This window comes from Brachypodium distachyon, chromosome 5 (genome assembly GCF_000005505.3).
Source record: "Brachypodium distachyon strain Bd21 chromosome 5, Brachypodium_distachyon_v3.0, whole genome shotgun sequence".
In the NCBI taxonomy this organism is placed as follows: domain Eukaryota; kingdom Viridiplantae; phylum Streptophyta; class Magnoliopsida; order Poales; family Poaceae; genus Brachypodium; species Brachypodium distachyon.
Genome location: NC_016135.3, coordinates 1,434,495 through 1,454,393, shown reverse-complemented (window position 1 = coordinate 1,454,393; position 19,899 = coordinate 1,434,495). Strand labels below are relative to the sequence as shown.

The window sequence follows — 19,899 nt, the reverse complement described above, 5'->3', positions numbered from 1 at the left end:
TGTGCAGAACAAGATAATTGGGGCTTATGTGCCTGTCCTTTTGTTAGAATTTTTTATATTCAATAACTGTTGTAAATTTATTGTTGATACCTTGTTTCCCAACAGTTTGTGAAACTTGTGGGTCACATAAAATTTGATCATGGCTACAAGTCCAGCAGCCCTGCAGTCATTAATGTGAGTCTTTTAGGTAATACATTTTGGATCTGAAATAAATTTTCTGAACAGTACGTCCATGATGTCGCATTCTTGAAGTAAAAGATTATCTTAGTGTCCATTTTACGAACACTTGCAGTGTTATCTGTCATTAAGCTTTGGCGCTGTGTTCACTGATTTTAATCTTTTATCGTGCAAAATGTTATAAGCTTTGACCATCCAATTTATTGTTACTTTTGCATGGTTGGAATGCTGGTAGTGCCAACATATGCTGCAATCGTTGCCGCATACTATCCTTCATTAAGCTACCAATACTTTCTCGTATGTAATGCTTTAGCCTAAATTAGAGGATTTTTTCCTACAAATATAAGTACAAAGCATAAAATAGTGTGTCAAGATTTCTGTTTCAGCGCTGTAGATCAACCTTTTCAATGTACTTTATGTTCCAGGCAAAAGATTTTAGTTGAGTCGAATTTATATGGGCCTAAATATACTAATCAAGTTTTTGTTTGCAGGCAAACACTACACGAGCATGGTCTAATGCTTTGGAACTAAATTTCACTCTGTCTTTCCAGTTCAGTTAAAATTTGAAGGGAGATGTTGCTTGCAGGATTCAGGTACCATCACCTTAGTTTTTTTTCTATTTCCATCTGTAATCCACTAATTATGTCTAAAGTTCTTATTTTTCTATTTTCTTCTAATGAGGCCAATACCTGATAAATATGCTCAGACATCGAAGTTTGACTCACGGTGGTAGGACAGAAATAACCTCACACTACCTCTGCTCTATCTGCTGTTCTTCCCTTGCTCTGGTCCTACTTTCCCGCTACAGACCAGATCTGGGGACATAGCAACGCCCCGACCTCCCTGTCAGGCTGTCCCTCCTCGAATCGCCGCCCCTACTATCACCAGGTCGATGCTTTTAAGAGCAACCCCAATGTTGGTCAAAACCTGGTGCTAAGAAGGTGCTAAGAAGTCTTAGCACTGAGTCTAACCATTGCAGCAAGCTAAGCTAAGAAAAATCCCTTGGACGCGACGCAACTACTTGCCACGGCTCCAAGACCGTATACAACTATTGTTGACTTTGGTGGGCCCCAACCAAAGCTGGCCAGCGCCCAGCACCTAGCCAACGGCTTCCTTCGCTTGCTCCTTTCCTTCTTCCCGCTTTCAAACACCCATTGCTTCGTTGCTGCTTCAGCTGCTAGCCGTTGGCAAACTTTGAGATATATATACACACACAAGCAGAGATCACAAACAACACCAAGAAAAAATGGAGCCCAATCTCCCACCAAATTTCACAGCCATGTTAAGCTCTGCAATGACAAGTGCAGATCCAGAAAATCAAAATAGCCTATACCAACAACACCTTCAAGCTGTTGCCAGGAACCTGCTTGCATCCTCTCAATATCCCTCCAATCTGCATCCACACCATCCAAGCATAAATCCATTTGGTCAGCACCACTAGCCTCCTTCATACAACCTAGGAAATATGCAAGTTCCATACCAATCCAGTTGGCCACCCACACCTACCTACGGAAGTCAAGCTGGGCATTCATCGTCGCCGGTCGAGTCCAGTGGCTTCTTTGGAGCTTACGGAGCAGGCGTTTCAGCATAGCCGGTCGAATCCGGCATCTTCTTTGGGGCCTACGGAGCAGGCTTTTCATTGTCGTCGGTCGACTCCGCATCTCCAATGTCCGCAGCACAAAGGAATATGCATGAAGTTGTGCATGAAGAAAGCAAAGATAGCAAAGAAAGCAAAGAAAGCAAGTTAAGAGACCCTTTGCTTTAGAGTATTGGTGGAGGGTAGTGAAGGAAGAGCCCAAATGGCGTAATCTCTACATGGAAGAGGATCTGGGAGGGAAGAGACACAAATTGGACGCAAGTGGTGCTTACACGTCATCCTCAACGGCCGACAGTGAAGGAACAGACAGAGTTTGTGAACCATGTCCTCAAGGAACAAAAGCTGCAAAGGAGGCGAGGAAATTGAAAGGAAAAGTTAAAGCAAAAGCAAAAGACATTCCAGATTTTGTGCCATTTCATATATCAGAAGAGAGCTCTGAGTTATTGCGTGAAGGGCATGGTCGTAAATAAGCTGCACTAGAAAAATGGGCTGAAGCAACAACAGTGAAGGCAGGGGCAGACAAAGAAATGGCTGAAGCAAAAAAAGAAATGGCTAAAGCAAGAAAAGAAAGAACAAAGGTTGATATATTCAACATATATATGGAGCTGCTGAAAGTTGACACTTCAGGATTCAACGATGCGCAAATGCAGCGACATGAAAAGATGGTGGAGAATTTGTGCAACAAGTTAGATTGATTTCCAAGGATAGATTCAGATTTAGCAATATTGTGTTATTTTAGCTCATTATGTAATCCTTCATCATGTAGCAACTAGTTGAGTTCTTACCTACTGATGTAATCCTTCATTATGTATCTTCAATTCGTCAATGAATCCTTATGTCATCTTTCCTGTTATTTAAGAAAATAAATACTTGTTAGATATAAAGGCAGCTGCTGAACTTGTTGGATATAATGTTCAGTAAAGAAACTAGCCGTTGGAGTTTTGCAATAAGAAAAGAAACTAGCCGTTGGAAAAGAACAATAAAAAAAGAAACTTGGCGTTGGAACTTGCATGTTTCATTCAGAACTCTACTGCTCTCTTCTCCTCCTTCATTCAGAACTCCACTCCTCTCTTCTCCTTCATTCACAACTCTGCTCTTGTTTCATCCAGAAGTCCACTCCTCTCTTCTCCTCATTCAAGACCTATAGTCCTTCCATACATATTTGTACTTAGCTTTCACACAAAAAATGGCTACACATTCAGATACTACACATACAGATTCTAATTCTCAGAACTCAGAAGATAGCACCATTGCAGCATATGTCGATGAGATTGTTTGGGACTTCATCAATGACCTAGTTGAGGCTGAGATAGAGGCTCAGATTTTAGCTCAGGCCGAGGCACAACAAAATGAAGCTGCAGCTCAATCTCGACGGCACATACAAAGAAACCGTGAAGCTGGACACTTCCGCTTGATGGCTGACTACTTCGACGACAACCCAGTTTACATGGACAAGCAATTCCGCCGAAGGTATCGTATGAGGAAGCATGTATTTCTTCGCATTTTACAAACACTTAGCGAGTGGTCTCCTTATTTTTGCCAAAGGTTTGATGCATTTGGCAAGCCTGGTCATTCGCCACACCAAAAATGCACTGCAGCCATGCGCCTGCTAGCCTATGGCTGCCCTGTTGATAGTCTAGATGAAAATCTGAGAATTGCTGCAAGCACAACCATTGAAGTCTTGACCAAGTTTGCGAGAGGTGTGAGGAAGAATTTTGGTGAAGAATATCTAAGAAGACCCACTAGTGAAGACACTATACACTTCATGTTGGCGAGAATCGAGGTTTCCCTGGCATGTTAGGAAGTATAGATTGTATGCATTGGGAGTGGGAAAGGTGCCCAACTGCTTGGAAGAGACAATTTACTCGTGGTGATATTGGAGCATCCACCATTATGCTAGAAGCTGTTGCCTCACATGATCTTTAGATTTGGCATGCATATTTTGGTGTGGCAGGGTCTAACAATGACATAAATGTGTTAAATCAGTCAACTTTGTTCACACAATTACTGCAAGGGAGAGCTCTTGAAGTAGAGTTTACTGTCAATGCAAATGTGTACAAGAAGGGCTACTATCTTGCAGATGGTATTTATCCAGAGTGGGCTACATTAATGAAAACAATCCCCCTGCCGCAGTGTGAGAAAGATAAGAGATTTACACAACATCCAGAATCAGCAAGAAAAGATGTGGAAAGAGCATTTGGAGTTTTGCAGCGAAGATTTGCCATTATACGTAACCCAGCACGATTGTGGGATAGAAGTGCACTAGCAGATTTCATGTATGCATGTGTGATATTGCACAACATGATAGTTGAGGATGAGAGAGATGACTATCAAGTTCGGTATGACTTGGATTACGACGAGGGCATCGACCCAGTGCCATTAACTGGATACGGTCATGGTCCAGTTCAAGAATTTGCTAGGGTACTTCAAACAGACACTGAAAATACGTGATCGGACGATGCATCGTCGATTAAAAGATAACTTGGTGGAGCACATATGGCAAAAGTTTGGAGCCGATGATGCCTAGAATTTATGTTTTATTAGTGAAAATTGTTGTACGGTATTAATTTCTCATGAAATCTAATGTATCCTTTATTAACCCATAATGTTTTCATTTGGCATGAAATCCAACATTGTGTTAACATGTTCAGGCTCAAAGACTATTACATGTTCATGCTCGTACATGTTTATAAGTACCTCGCCGCATGTCCGGCCGTCGAGCACCTTGCCTCGTCCTCGTCCGGCCACCACACGCCTTGCCTCCTCCTCGTTCGGCCCGTGAGTCCGTCCAGTGAGCACCTCGCCGCATGTCCGGCTGCCGCGCCCTAGCCTCCTCCTCGTCCGGCGGCTGAGTCCGTCCAGTGAGCACCTCGCCGCGCGCCTTGCCTCCTCTTCGTCCGTGCGCGTGACTGCAGCCGTTACCGGAGCATCTCCTCCCCATCCCCCATCTCCGTTGGCCGTCGGGAGCATCAAATAGAGCTGGCCCGGCAAGCCGCCCACGAATTTGTTGAAGGCGAGATCGGTTCTAGCATTTTGGAAGAGATTTGGGGCTGTGGATTTGGTTGATTCGGAGGCTGAGGAAGAAAGGATTGAGGCAGATTGGGGATTTCGCGGGAGAGGAAGGGGACCGAGACAGAGGAGGTTGGGGGAACTACATTGATTTATTCTGACAGGTGGGTCCACAAGAGGAGTCTAGCAGGAGCCCACGTTGGAGCAGTTTTTCCTTCCTAGCACCCGTGGCCTGAAATTTTTCTAGCTATCCCCACATTGCTCTTGCTCTTAACAATGTGTCAATCTTCTACTAGCGTTGAATAAATGCATTCCGGTTACATTTTTTTATCGGACTGCTTCAGTACTCAGGCTTGTTATTAGATTTGGATTCCAGGTGCATTTGTTTTGTAATTACGCAACTTCCATGTTACAGTAGTGCTCGGATGCTTTCACTTAGGTCAAGGAAAGAAGCAACCTAGCATTTGTTACTGAATTTCCCATGAAAGAAACAGCAAAGATCATGGAGCAACAGGTGTGTTCACCTAATGCAAACCATTAATTACCTTTGAGATTTCTAGCATTAGATTACAAACCATGGTCTTCTAATAGTCTGCTGACTGCAGGAGTTTGATTATGCACAACGGTGATTCTGTTTTTTTTCCAAAGTTGATAACATGAGTTATCTTTCAGTTTACTAATCATTCTTGTTTCCCAAGTTGAATTCCCCGTGAACTTGCTGAACTTCTTGTTCGCACTCAGTTGTCTTTTTCACTTCATAGTACTGAACAATAACTGCAAAACGATGATTTACCCTTAAAAATGATGATTTAGAGGATGCAGAACGCACGGCTTGGTGTGTCATCTTGTTAGTCGACAGGACAGAGTTGGTCAAAATAGATAGTCATGGTCTCTTTCAATAATTGTTGAAGACAACTACTATGCTCTCTTCAAGTATTTGGAAATTCATTCTCGGTTCCGTTAAAGCAGTGCAAGATTTTTTTTCTGTTATTTTCTGAGGGGACTCACCGAAAGATGGGCTGGAGTAGAGTGTTGCTGGCTATAAATAGCTTTTTGACTTTTACATATTACCATAAAAAATAAACCAGACAGCTTTGTGCTTTGTTACAAAAAATGCATGTGCCATACTTCCAGTAAAAAAGAGGTACAAACTATTCTTCTTTTCTACAAATAAATAGCCTTTTGATTTTCCTTTTGTTCTTACCATGTTCAAGATCTGGATTTGAACGATACATCCAGTTCATGTATAGTATGAACTATGCATCATATATTCTACCTATCTATTTTCTTCTTGGATGTCGAGCGTGCAAATCTCTGATTGACTAGGATGCAACTTTTCTCTTGATCAAGAACTGAAGATGCCGGTTTTCTTTTTTTTTCGGTCCAGATTCCAGTGGATATGATTTTTTTTCTCTGGATCATGGCTTGCATTTTTCTGGCATTTTGATTGCAGTAGCTTCAACTGAGAGAATTAGCTTCTTTTGGCTTTGCAAAAAAAATTGTGTACCAATCAGATGGAGAATGACAGTGAGATATCTAGAATTTGTATATGTCATCATTTTCTATATATCACTCTAATTAATTAAGCCAGATGTTAGGCTTGTCTTTTTTTTTTTGCTACCGGCGTATGTACCTATAGGAAGTGAAAGTGTATGTTAACAAGACAATGGATGATGTGTTGTTGGAAAAGATCAGGATCTATGACGAAGCTACCCCTGAATTTCCCAGATTGTGAAGCCATCTGCTACGGCGGCACAAGATAATTATCTCTAAGGTTGTCAAGCCAAGGGTGGAAGCTTAGGTCAGATGTTTGAGTAGGTGAACGGGACGTCATTTTGCCAGTGCACCGCCACCACGGTAGTCCAACCTCGTTGTATTCATGTTTTTGGTTAAATTGCTCATCGATTGTATTAACTGTTTTTCTCCCCCATTGTCACAAGGAATTTGATTGTGTAAGAGTAATGACTTGTTATCTTATTAAGCGATAGGATTTTATATCTCCATTGCAACGCACGGACACTTAACTAGTAATAAATGAATTACCAACGCATGTGCCTGGCAGCAGGTAATGGTTACCATGACATTTTTTTATAATGTACGGTGATAATTCATTTCATTCATTATTGTCATTATTGTCTAGTAATGAAGGAGCACAAAAAACTTCGTTGAAACATATGTAAATAGATCTAGTTTTGGAACCCTCATCGTTACGAAGTCGACAGTGCAAGCGGATTGTGAATCGGGCAGAAAGAGTTGAGCTACAAAACATTTTAAATTTCAAAAATTAACTTGATGTTTTTTTGTGTGTGCGCACTTTACCAACCTCTCTATTTTCCTCAGGTGCTGTTAGCAAAAAGAAAAAACATATGCATGCAACTTAACCAAGAACTGCATAGAAGATCATGCACGGAAACAAACAGGATCAGGCCAGCTCGTTTATAATATTTTCGTTCATTTATATCAAAAAAAATAAAGTTGCTACTAAAATAAACTATTATGAAATGATGAATGAAACAAACCTATTAGCTCAACCTGAAATCTTAGGATATACTATGAGGGACCAAGAAAGGAGAACAACTAGACACATCAACAAGCCTTGTGATGGCCGGAGGTTATCTTTTTTTTTCAAAAAAAGAGCATTGCGGTTTTTTTCTTAATTTTGTTTGTACACAACTTGACGAGTTTCTCTCTCTTTAGCTAAGACTTGAAGGTGTCGTTCTGGTGTTGATACCGTTGATTCCATCTCTTTGTGTTGGACCTTCCATGGCAATTACACCTGCAGCTCAGCATACAATACCCAGTTCCTCAACTCCATTCAAACCCAACATATCACTATGGTTTGGAAAGCCAAGACCGTCAACAAACGCAAATTCTTTGCCTGACTCCTTGCTCAGAACAAAATTCTCACCACTGATAACCTCACTATTAGGGAAAGTTACACAATCCTGGTTGCTCTCTTTGTGCCGAGCCCCACGAGACCGGGACCCATACTTTCCGTCACTGCCGTTTGCTTGCCAAGTGTGAGATAATGTCCTCGACAACTACGATTTCAACATCCTTCGGCAGGTCTATGACTCCTATGGCACAATGGCTTGGTGGATTTACGCCACTAAAGAGATTGACAAAAACAAAAGAACTTCCTTCTCGGTGCATATACAGATGGGGTGTTATTTCCCCTGCCCGTACTGTGCTTTTTCTGATTGGGTGGTTTGTTTTCTCTTTTGTTTTGGACTTTTCGCGAGCATATAGTTAGCTTTTCCCTTCTAATATTACTCCCGTCTTTCTTGGTGAAAAAAAAAAATCTTGGCCAAGCAGTTGTCCACCGGCCAGGGGTATAGCTGGCCAACGGGCCGTGCCAAGAAAAAAAGCCCGCGAGCCCGGTGTGCTTGGCCCGTGACGGGCTAGCCCGACATGGTGTTAAACGGGCCGTGCCGGCCCACGACCCGCCTGGGCCTCATCCTCTAGCCAACGGGCCGGCACGACACGGCCCGTATAACCTGCGGCTCGTCAGGCACGCCTAGTGGCCCGTCAGCCCGCGTGGCCTGTTTACAAAGCAGTTGGCCCGATGGCCCGTTAAGCTAAAAAACGGCCTGTTTACACATTGCCTCATTGATCAAATTGTTTTTCGGACCGTTTTTTCGGCCCACCGTGATTCACAGTTCTCCATCAGTGCCGGGCCGTTTTTTCAGTCCACCATGCTAAACGGGCCCAGGCCGGCCCGACCGGGCTAGTGTGCTGTGCCTAGGCTAGGGTTTCGCCGGAACAAGCCGGCACGGCCCGTTTATAGGTGGGCCTCACGGGCTTGGGCCGGGCCTGGCCCGGGATGGCCCGTTTGCCAGCTATAGCCAGGGGTAATCGTGGATTTTTTTTTTCCTTGCTAGCCTGCATTCACATACAAAATATATCATATTTTTAAGGAAACTAGTACAATGCTCGTGCGTTGCCACGGCCTCTAGACATAATACATGAGAAATTTTTATGTGTATTGGAAAAACAACAACATAATTTTGCCCAGCGCCGATGCTCTCCATTCCAAGGCCATCGCCGTCGCCTCTCATCCCCCTCCACAACAGCGCTCCCTCCTCCCCATGCAGGGGCTCGGCGGCGAGGTGCGCCCCTTTCCTCTCTCCATGACCGAGGAGAGCGGCCCGACAGCGATCGTGCCTCAAGTGGTGATGGGGCCCCGGCGGCAAGGCCCACCGGAGAGGCGGGCGCGGGGTGCTTTCCATACTTGGAAATACCTGCCTAACGCATGTGAAAATTCAAATGCATGGGACAGATTTGGGCCAACATATCTCTAATGAAGAATATTGAAGTCCATCATTTGGAGTAAAATATAAATTTTGAAAAGCTACATTGTTGGGGTAAAAACAATTTGACCCAAATAATGCAAAGCTAAGAAGCACAATAACGATACAAAAAACTACTACTCCCTCCGTCCAACAAAAGATGTCTCAAGTTTGTCAAAATTTGGATGCATCTAGACATAACCTAGTATATAGATGCATTCAAATTTAGTCAAAGTTGAGACATCCTTTGTTGGACGGAGGGAGTACCTTTGTTTCTTAATGTAAGAAGTTTTTTCCCTGCTGACAGTACAAAATTCCTTTATGACCAAACTTTGCATGATAAGCAAGGCCATGAGTATTGCTGCTTGAAAACTGGCACTTCCATATTTATTCTGACCAATCCACAGTAGTTCAGCAGATATGATCCAAATCTCACAATGTTATTGTTTAAGAGATCCAGCAAGCCCAATCTAACTTCTTTGGCTCAGAAGAATATTGATACTACCTTCTATTTAACATACAGCTTGCTGACTCTACAGTAGGCATCAAACATCATCCAACAAAACAAGCAGTTGTACTACCAATTAGTAGCTCTAAGAACCCATAAGATTTTTGGGAATTGAGAACTTCAATTTAAAATATGGGCATAACAAAATGAGGACAGCATATAGGAAGCAGAAAATTGTGGAAGTGCACCTGTAATCAAACACAAAGAGATCTAGATGAGCAAGTCCGACATCCTGGAACGCGCATCCAATGGCACCGCTGTGATGAGCGTTTTCACAAGCCTATCATATCCTCGACGTTGGCATCCAGTGGCATGCGGTTGGTGTTCACGATATAGGTTCCCATTTCTATCCAGCTCGTGGGGAAAGATGTCCTCAAGCTCCTGGCTTAGCTACGGGAACAGAGAAGCCAACTGACTCCAGAAGGCAGCAGCTAGCTGCCTGCTCCTTCATCGGTCCTGTTGTCCACTTTGCTCATCCCCCACTGGACTCTTTGTTTTATCCAACTAACAATGAAGAAATCTTGCACCACAGCATTTTATGACTTTTTTGTTTAGGCACTTTCTTTCTTTAAGTGGAAATAACACTAACGGCATATTATCCTTTGGTTACAGACTGTCAAAATCTGAGAGTGCAACAAAATTAGAAATGTGTAAATTATTTACATCTACTCGTCATCTTTAAATGGGATGTCTAGGCTCTAGAGACAGTGCACACGGAGAAGACATTTGCACAAACACTTGGAACACACAAAAACAAGGTAAAATAAACTGGAAAGGGAATCTCACTCTGAAGTAGACATTTCCACAAACACTTAGTTCATTGCTCACAGCCGCAGTTCCAGTAGCCACACCGCAGGTGATGCGCTGTTGTCCCTGGGGATTGAAGATGAGGAAAATTTAAGATATAGAGCCTTCCAGATCAATGAGATGCAACATAAGAGGAGTAACGGCCATGGTGCCTACTGCCTAGGAGGCAGCATGCTAGGGGAGCTGACCGGGGAGGACGTGGCGGATGGGAGGGGCAGACTACTTGCGGCGCTGCATGGGTCGTCGTCGGCGCCTCCGCTCCATCTTGGCGTCCTCTTCCGTCTCGCCCCTTTCCTCTCTCCATGACCGAGGAGAGCGGCCCGACAGCGATCGTGGCTCAAGTGGTGATGGGCCCCGGCGGCAAGGCGCACCGGAGAGGCGGGGCGCGGGGTGGATCTGGCCGTTGTGGAGGAGATCATCGGCGGGCAGCAACGGTGTCGTGAGGGAGAGTGGGGGTGGTGCGACGGGATGGGTAGGACGGGGACACAGGGCGGCAGCAGGTAGGCTTGGCGGAGGTGGCGGCGGCGGCGTTGGCCGGGGAGAAGCGAGAGACGGGGAGTGGAAATTTTGCAGAAAAGCCCTTGGAGTGCGGGACTGCGGGGTTGATTTCTAAAAAAAGGAGGGACTAAAACGAAACAATGCCCGACAGACGAAACCCAACGACGGAAACGCTATTGTTTTTATTATTAGGTACAGAAAACATAACAGTTCAGAGCTACGTGGCTCCGCACGATAAGTCGGCAACGCAACAAGCCGTGAGTAGTCGTTTTTGCCATATGCATTGCTTCCTTTTGCTTTTGTGAAATTTATTTCCTTTCACTGAAGCTGGGAGCGAGCCACCAAAGCAAAGGAAAGCAAATCGAATCGATTCCTGGAGCGGACCGGCGCCCCGCGGGCTAAAGATATACTCCGTACGTACATTTGTCAAAATTCAATCCTCCACTCAAAAAAGGCACGTTTTTTTTATACTCGATCCTTGTCTCATTGGACTAAAGTACTAAACCACCACTCGTAAAAACTGGCTACCCAAAGTCGACACGTCAAGGACGAATTCCAACGGAATAAAAAACTCTGAGTTAAGCTAGTACGTTCCCGTTGCGGTTCATTATTATACCCCAACTTTTTATTAGGTACGTCGTCTAGTTTTTGATTGTTTTATACCTAGTTTTTTATTGTTTTATACCTCATCAGTTCTTAAAATATAACATGTTTTAACTTTGTTTCAAAATTCAAAGTCAAACTTTTATGTCTAGGAAAAAATATACCCACATTTGCAACTCTAAATTAGCTTTATTAGATCCGTCACACATACTCCTATAACTTTGGAGCATACTTATTTGATATCCTAAATAATTTGGTGAAATTTTAAAATTGACTTACAACAAAGTTAGAACGTTTTACAGAAGTTAGCATTACTTTCTGTTTCCATGTATTTGTTTTCACGATAGAATTACACGTAATTCTACATGCAAAATGAGCTTTAGACTAATTTAAGATCGCAACATGTACTCTGTCACGCCTGAGAAAAATAATCTCAAACGCACTTCTTAATATGTCGATCAACATGAAACCATCCACATATCCAAGCCACTCCACATATAACTTTCAAACTAGAAATTACACTTATCAGTCTATCATCTTCATAAAGTTGCAGGGCTCCAAGCATTGCAATTACATGCTTAGCTGCAGGGCGCAATTTTAGGTGACTGAAATTAACAAGAAAAGAATTAAGAACCTAAAGATCAGGAAAGGCATCACAGATCAAGATTTGCCATAGATTTGAGACGACTAAGCACAAAGGTATAAATAAAAAGAAAGACAATGAAGGCTGGTGATTGGTGACACCTCAATTCTACCCGTCAGATGAAGACTCGCTTAAAAATTGGCAGGGCACCCACGTCACATAGCATGTTGATCCATCCAACTACCTAGTACCACTCACAGCTGTTTCTATCACTTTTCCATTGTACCTTTCGTGCTCCGAGTCAAGGAGGTTCCTGCACAATCAATGGATATAGTTGTCTCTGCAATCATAGGTGACCTCATCAGCAGGTCGGCAGCATTCGTGATCAACAAATACTTCCAGCAGCAGCCTGGCATCGACAAGATTCTACAGAGGTTGCAGAGAGTTGTAATGAGAATGGACACCGTTGTCAAGGAGGCAGAGGGGCGGCACATCACCAGCAAAGGTATGCTCCGTCAGCTCAAGATCTTGAGGCAAGGAATGTACAGAGGCCACTATGTTCTTGATGCCTCGAGATTCCAAGACTTTGGAGAGGATGAGGATGAGGTGAGCTACTCATCAACTGCGCTGTCTAGATTCAGTCAATCCAAACGGCTTCGTCTCTCTAGAAATGACGGTGGTAGCAGCAACAGAGAAGCAGCACTGTTCTTTGTTGCAAACAACAGTATACCAGAAGAACTGCAACATATGGTTGATACTCTTGAAGACACCATGACTGGTATGAATGAGTTTCTTTTCTTCTTGGAGTCATATCCTCGGATAATCCGGCAACCGTACGGCACATATTTGCTCTTGGACAATTGCATGTTTGGTCGCCAAACCGAACAGGAACAGGTTCTGAACTTCTTGCTGTGTCCAAGTGTTACTCCAGACTTAGCTGTACTCCCGATTGTTGGTCCATTAGGAGCAGGGAAAAGCACGCTTGTGGAATATGTCTGTAGGGATGAGAGTGTGCGCGAACGCTTCTCGATGATCCTCTTCCTTCCAGAAGGTTGTCTCAAGAATGAAGGAGTGATCAACCTGACAGGGAACAATACTAAAATCAGACATCAGAATTGTACTTCTCAAAACAGGTTGCTGATTATTGTTGAAATAGCACAGGACATTAATGAGGGAACATGGAGACGCCTGAAATCTTCCGCAACCTCCATGGCACCATGTGGTGGGAGTAAAATTATAATCACCAGTCGGTCAGAAAGAATTGTGAACCTGGGAACAACAGAAGCACTTCGACTGAACCATGTTCGTCCAGAACCTTATTGGCATTTTTTCAAGTCACTTGCGTTTGGAAGCACAAACCCTGATGAGCAACCAAACATGGCTGCTATGGCCATGGAGATCGCTTTGGAACAGAAACAGTGTTTCATGGGTGCACATATAGTTGCTGGGTTACTGAGAGATAACTTCAATGCTAGATTTTGGCGCAGAATTCTTGAATGTGTGAGAGCAAATAAACAGACACATCTCCTTCTGTTCCGCAAGCACCCAAATCTTCGTTTGCTGGAAGAAGGACCATTGTATAATTGGAGATTGGAGGGGAGCTGCAGATATTTCTTGGTTTGCAACTATCAGTCAGATTCCGGAGATGAAGTCCCAGAGATCAGTGCGCGAGACATCATCTTAGGATCTGGTGGTACACTACCCCGTGGGGAATTTGAGGCTCTTGCATGGAGGTCTCGCATACCGCCCTACTACAACTACACGATACGCTGTATAATCCAAGCACCACAACCTACGGTGGGAAGGAAGAAGCGTGTGCCTCAGGAGGAATGCCACTTGATTTGAGCAGCACACTGTGTGAATCACATCACGTATGTTACTGTATTGTCTTGTGAATTAGGAAATATTATTATGTCCTGCAAAGTTCGCTAAGCATATATGTCTGTCATCATGTAGGCATGGAGGAGTCTTATATCCTAGTAGTTTAAGTATTTGCAGGTCGAATGCATCGTGCTTGTGTTTGGACAAGTGCTTGTAGAGTCAACAAAATTTTTGTGTTGCGGGTTGAATTAGAATCCAAGACTGAGTTGTATCTGAAGTTGAGTCTGTATTGTAATTATCTGGATACCATGGCCATATAAACACAAACCCTGTAATAATCCTTGATCATGAAGAAAAGAGAAGAGAAAATTGCCACAAATTTTCTTTGTTTCTCATGTGTGTATGAGTTTGATCCTCAGGCGAAAGCTAACAAGTTTCAATGCCTCTGGCAGATGTGTTTGCTGACATGTTCTTTTCTTGCTAGGTTTAAAGATCAGAAAGATAAGATGGAAAGGGAGCAGCGGCATTACCTGGAGCTCAGGGGCGGCGATGAGCCAAGGATCAAGATAAAATTAGGTGTTGGTTTCTTGTATGTAATCCCATTAACAAAGCAGCAGCCATTCCTATTTTCTGGCTCTTACAGAAAGAATTCCATAAATTAATGGGGAGAAACAAATTGACTGAATTTTGAAATTCGTGTTCCAGCTCCATAGAACAGATACAAAAACGGGAACAAGCAAACTATGCACAAGCTTCTCTAATGAAACTCATGACATACATCTCAAGTTTATACAAATCTAAAATTGATTATGTTTCCTATAAATACATAACATTTGCTTGAACAAGTATCAGATATTCAGGTGAAACTCATGGTACGTGCTTGAACAAGTTTGCGAGGAATTAATATTTAGCACGTTTTCGTTCTTTTTTCGCATTCCGGGCTCTACCCAGAGCCAGAAGTAGGATTTGCACAAAAGAGGTGGTGATTTCCTAAGTACTCCCTCCGTTCCTAAATACTTGTCGTGGTTTTAGTGCAAATTTGCACTAAAACCACAAGTTTGGAGAAACAAGAGAATATTTATTTCCTTTTTCACTGAAGTTAGGAGTGAGCAAACAAATCAAAGCAAATCGATTCCTGGAGCGGACTGGCGCACCGCTGGCCAAAGACCTAAACAACATCATGCGGGCCAAGGCTACATTTGTAAAATTCAATCCTCCACTAAAAAACGGCACATTTTTTAAATACTCTGTCCTTGTCTCATCCATGGACTAAACCACCACTCGTAAAACTGGCTACCCAAAGTCCAAGTATGATGACGCGTGACAAATTCCAATGGAATAAAAAACTCTGAGTCAGGCTATACGTATCTGTTGTGGACAATTATGATAATCCAACCTTTTAAACTAGCCTTTTATTGTCTTGTAATATTTCGCCAACCAATTTTATTTTCTGTTTCTATCTATATTTTTTCACAATAGAAATTACGCATAATTTTACAACTGCAAACTGATATTTCACTTCGTGACATGCACCGTTTCATGCTGGAGAAAACAAAGACCACGGCGAAAGAAATATACACTAAGGGGGATTTGTTTGAAAATAGGAAAATCTTAAATCTCGGACACGTTTCTAAATATGTCGATCAACCTAAAGAACCATCCACATATCCAAGTCACTCCAGGTACAACTTATACACTATCATCTCCATAAAGTTGCACGACTCCAAGCATTGTAATTGCAGGCTTGGCAGAGCGCAATTTAGGTGACTGAAATTCACACGAAAAGAATTAAGCACATAGAGATTAGGGAAAGCGTTACAGATCAATATTTCAATAGATTTTCGACGACTAAGCACAGAGGTATACATAAAAATAAAGAAAAGAAAGGCTAGCGGTACCTCAATTCCACATGTCAGGTGAAGACTCACTCAAAATTGGCAGGGCACCAACCGCATCATATAGCATGTTGATCTTTCCAGCACTGAGCTCACACTCAAGTCAAAACTGAACACCCCCAAAACCAGACGCCCAACAAGCTACTATCACACACAGCTGTTTCTATCGCTCTTCCATTGCACCGCTCGTGCTCCGAGTCGAGGAGGTTATGTTCTCAATCAATGGATATCTTCGTCTCTGCTATTGTAGGTGACCTCATCAGCAGGTCGGCGACGTTCGTGATCAACAAATACTTCCGACATCAGCCTGGCATCGACGAGATTCTCCAGAGGCTACAGAGAGTTGTGCTAAGAATCGACACTGCTGTCAAGGAGGCCGAGGGGCGACACATCACCAACCAGGGCATGCTCCTCCAGCTCAAGATGTTGAGCCAAGGAATGTACAGAGGCCACTACGTTCTTGATGCGATGAGATTCCAAGACTTCGGTGAGGAGGAGAAGTTGAACCTCTCATCAGCTGCTCTGTCCAAATTCAGTCCATCCAAATGGCTTCGTTTCTCCTGCACTGGCACTGGCAGTGTTAGCAGCAACAGAGAAGCACTGTTGTTTGGTACAAAAAACAACATATGAGAAGAGCTCCAACTGATGGTTGATACCCTTGAAGACACCATGGCTGGTATGAAGGAGTTCCTTATCTTCTTGGAGTCGTATCCTCGGATACTCCGACAACCGTACGGCACATATTTGCTCTTGGACAATTGCATGTTTGGTCGCCAAACCGAGCGGCAACAGGTCCTCAATTTCTTGCTGCGGCCCAGTGCTACTCCAGACTTGGATGTACTTCCCATTGTCGGTCCAAGAAGAGTAGGGAAAAGAACTCTTGTTGAGTATGTCTGCAGGGAGGAGAGTGTGCGTGATCACTTCTCAATGATCTCTTCTTCCCAGAAGGCAGTCTCAAGGATGAAGGAGTGATTGATCTGAGAGGGAACAATATTAAAGTCAGACATCAGAATTCTGACTCTCGAAACAGGTTCCTAGTTATTGTTGAAATAGCTGAGGACATTAACGAGGGAACATGGAAAAGGCTGAAATCTTCCGCGGCCTGCATGTCACCGTGCAGTGGGAGTAAAATTATAATCACCAGTCGATCAGATGCAATTGTGAATCTGGGAACAACAGAAGCACTTAGATTGGACTATCTCTCTCAAGAAGCTTACTGGCATTTTTTCAAGTCGATTGCATTTGGAAGCACAAATCCTGATGAGCAGCCAAAACTGGCAACGATGGCCATGGAGATCGCTTTGGAACAGAGACAGTGCTGGCCGGGTGCGCATCTCATTGCTGGGTTGCTGAGAGATAACTTCAATGCTCGATTCAGGCGCACAATTCTTGAATGTGTGAGAGCATATAAGAAGACACACCTCGTTATGTTTGACAAGCACCCAAACCTTCGTGTGCGGAAAGATGAACCGGTGTATTATTGGAGATTGGCAAGGAGCTGCAGATATTTTTTGATTTGCAACTATCATCAGTCAGATTCCACTGAGGAAGTCCCCAAGATTACTGTGCGGGACATCCTCTTAGGATGTGGTGGTACACTACCCTGCGGGGAATTTGAGGCTCTTGCAATGCGGTCTCACATACCGGCCTACTACAACTACACGATAAGTTGCAAGATGCAAACGCCGCAAGCTACGGTCGGAAGGAAGAAGCGTGTGTCTCGGGAGGAAGGACATTTGATTTGAGTAACATTGTGTGTGACTGTGACCCTATGCTACCATATTGCATATTGTCTCGTGAATTAGGAAATAATATTACACGGTCTAAATTTAGGAGTCTGTCCAAGTCTAAATGTAGGCGTGGAGGATTCATGTCCTAGTTTGTTAATATTGGTTTCATTCCATAATATAATTCATATTAGGTTTCATTAAGACAAAGCTCTGACCAAGAATTACTTCGTTAATATGTGGTTTATATGACATTGAATTAGTATCACTAGATTTGTTTTCAATAGTAGCTATCGACAATTGTGATTTTGTATCATATAAACCACGTATCAATGGAGTAATTATTGGTCACAATCTTGTCTTAACAAAATCTAATATGCCTTATATTATGGAAAGAGAAAAATAGTATACAAGTGTTTGCATGTCAAGTACGCCATGCTTCTGTTTGGGTAACAGGGTAAGTACTTTCAGAGTCATCCTAGAAGAGTTGTATCTAGAAGGTTTGAGTCCGTATCCTATTGATCTGGATACTATGTGTGCTATATAAACTCAAGCACTGTAATAATCCTTGAACGTGACGAAAAGAGCAGAGAAATTGCCCGAAAAGTTCTGGTTTACCATGTGTCTATGACTTTGATCCCTGGTCCAAAGACCACAAGTTTAAATTCTCTGTCACATGTATTTTCTGACCAATTCCTGTGTGCTGATGTGTTACCTGGACTCAGGCTTGGAAAATACGCTCCTTTTCCCATCAATACATCCAATCAAAACCTTTTGTTTTTTCTCGAAGAAAAGGCTGAAAAGCATACCTTCTTAGTATTAAGCATGTAGTGATTCAGAAGTTCTCCCTCCCAGAACCACAGCCATGATATTGTATTTTGCAGAGTAGAAATAACCAGGTACAGTACCCGCTGCTTCCAAACACAGCATTCAAGATGGACCTGCAAATTATGAACATCACTCTTATTACCAACTGCACCAAAACTAATCTCTGCATGTTCATCAGCCATAATCAGGCAGGTAACGAAATGGCTGCTATTGAGGTCGGAGCGCAAACGGGTCATTGGTTGAAGTCTTGAAGGCTTGGCATCATCCAATCTCTTCAATTACATGACAAATGGCAAAAACACTCGGAGATGATACCACGAATAGGTCGTTCAAATAGCATGTGATTTCTCCATAGTTTCACTTTCAGTCCATGGAACAGACGGGGCTACCTTCTAGGAGATGCAGACCAAGACGCCGAGGACAAGGAGCGCGGCGGCAGCGGCAGCGGCGGCGACGGCGGACGGCGAAGGTGGTAGCGTTTGTGACAGGCACGGCGACGGAGATGGGAGCGCCGCCGAGGATGCGGAAGAAGGCGGCGGAGGCGGAGAGGTTGGCGAGCAACGGCGCCGAGCACAGCCACGATAGGAGGAGCCTGACGGCCCACCGCCGGATCTGGGAGAGTAATTGGGCTCGACAGAGATGGGCCGTGGGCTCGCTGAAGTGGGCTGGTGGCATGGATCCAGTGCACGGCAATTGAGGCCCTAGAGTTCGAACACGGCGACGGAATCTATATCTATACCTATCTAAAAAATACGGATCGTTTCCTTCACCGTCGTCTGTCAAACTTTTCAAAAAAAATTATGAGCCCCCCAAGATTGCATGTATATTAGACCTACTAAGCAGGCTGGCCCGTTACCTGCACCGAATTGGACTGGAACCCACTCATCGGCATCCACGGACGAATACATAAGCTTCACGGCATCCACGGAAGAATACATAAGCTTCAGATAACAATATGAACTGCCAAATATAAATATCCACCCATCTATCAATCTATAAATATATTTTTTAGAGCTTGCGATCGAGTACCTGCTGCCGAGTACATACTACTGGCTAGCCCCCGTCTCGTCGACAGCCGGAAACTTCATCCGCCCCGCAGATCGCTACGTCAGGTCGTGGACGCTGTCACCAGCTGCCGGTTTGAGGCCAGGGCAGAGGCCGCCGCCGAGGGGGCCGTCCTCATGCGGATGATGCATGCATGCGCACGTCTACGCCGATGATGGAGGTGATCAGTTATGCACGAGTTTAGAATGCCAATTTCATCTCTCCTGAAAATAGCTTTTTTTAGAGCTCCTAAAAATAGCTTTTGAACTTTGTGTTTTTTTGTTGTATCCAAGAACTGAGTTAATTGTGTTGAAATTAATAAACCTCAATTGAACATGCTGTACTGGTCCAGATCAAGTGATACTCCTGCGGGTAGGACTGGGAGGCTGAGAGGCAGGACAGGTTGATTACTTTTCGTATTGCTTGAATTATGAATATATAATGTATAAAAATCTGAATGCAATTGATGTTTTAGCCTTCGCAGAAATATGTTTGTAACATTGTATTTGTACC

The 19,899-nt window shown here is 43.5% G+C and overlaps 2 protein-coding genes, 2 long non-coding RNA genes and 2 pseudogenes across 4 annotated transcripts; 4 read left to right on the top strand and 2 right to left on the bottom strand.

The window, feature by feature from the left end:
• The first annotated feature begins 1,456 nt into the window (after positions 1-1,456).
• Positions 1,457-6,780, top strand: LOC106865498 (annotated as a pseudogene).
• LOC100822815 lies at positions 2,961-4,225 on the top strand. Its single transcript, XM_010242398.1, has 3 exons — positions 2,961-3,244; positions 3,320-3,474; positions 3,789-4,225. Exons 1-3 carry the CDS (start codon positions 2,961-2,963, stop codon positions 4,223-4,225), a joined length of 876 nt encoding a protein of 291 aa, XP_010240700.1.
• Positions 6,781-8,670: 1,890 nt separating the features above from the next.
• LOC112269333 lies at positions 8,671-11,202 on the bottom strand. The gene is made up of 2 exons (XR_002961065.1): positions 10,576-11,202; positions 8,671-10,453 (listed from the first exon to the last, which is right to left on the bottom strand). It is a non-coding gene; the product is annotated as an uncharacterized LOC112269333 (long non-coding RNA).
• A 764-nt stretch (positions 11,203-11,966) lies between these two features.
• Positions 11,967-18,917, bottom strand: LOC112269334. The gene is made up of 3 exons (XR_002961066.1): positions 18,732-18,917; positions 18,324-18,455; positions 11,967-13,151 (listed from the first exon to the last, which is right to left on the bottom strand). It is a non-coding gene; the product is annotated as an uncharacterized LOC112269334 (long non-coding RNA).
• Positions 12,396-14,522, top strand: LOC104585254 (disease resistance protein RGA2). The gene is made up of 2 exons (XM_014895988.2): positions 12,396-13,942; positions 14,377-14,522. Exon 1 carries the CDS (start codon positions 12,396-12,398, stop codon positions 13,914-13,916), a length of 1,521 nt encoding a protein of 506 aa, XP_014751474.1. The 3' UTR covers positions 13,917-13,942; positions 14,377-14,522.
• On the top strand, positions 16,010-18,099 carry LOC104585255 (annotated as a pseudogene).
• Positions 18,918-19,899: the final 982 nt, after the last annotated feature.

What these genes read in the sequence shown, in the direction of transcription:
- LOC104585254 (XM_014895988.2), top strand. Translation starts at nt 12,396, where the DNA reads ATGGATATAGTTGTCTCTGCAATCATAGGTGACCTCATCAGCAGGTCG.
- LOC100822815 (XM_010242398.1), top strand. Translation starts at nt 2,961, where the DNA reads ATGGCTACACATTCAGATACTACACATACAGATTCTAATTCTCAGAAC. An exon ending in GACAAGCAATTCCGCCGAAG is followed by an intron (nt 3,245 to 3,319) that starts GTATCGTATGAG and finishes TTTTTGCCAAAG; the next exon opens with GTTTGATGCATTTGGCAAGC. An exon ending in CTTGACCAAGTTTGCGAGAG is followed by an intron (nt 3,475 to 3,788) that starts GTGTGAGGAAGA and finishes AATTACTGCAAG; the next exon opens with GGAGAGCTCTTGAAGTAGAG.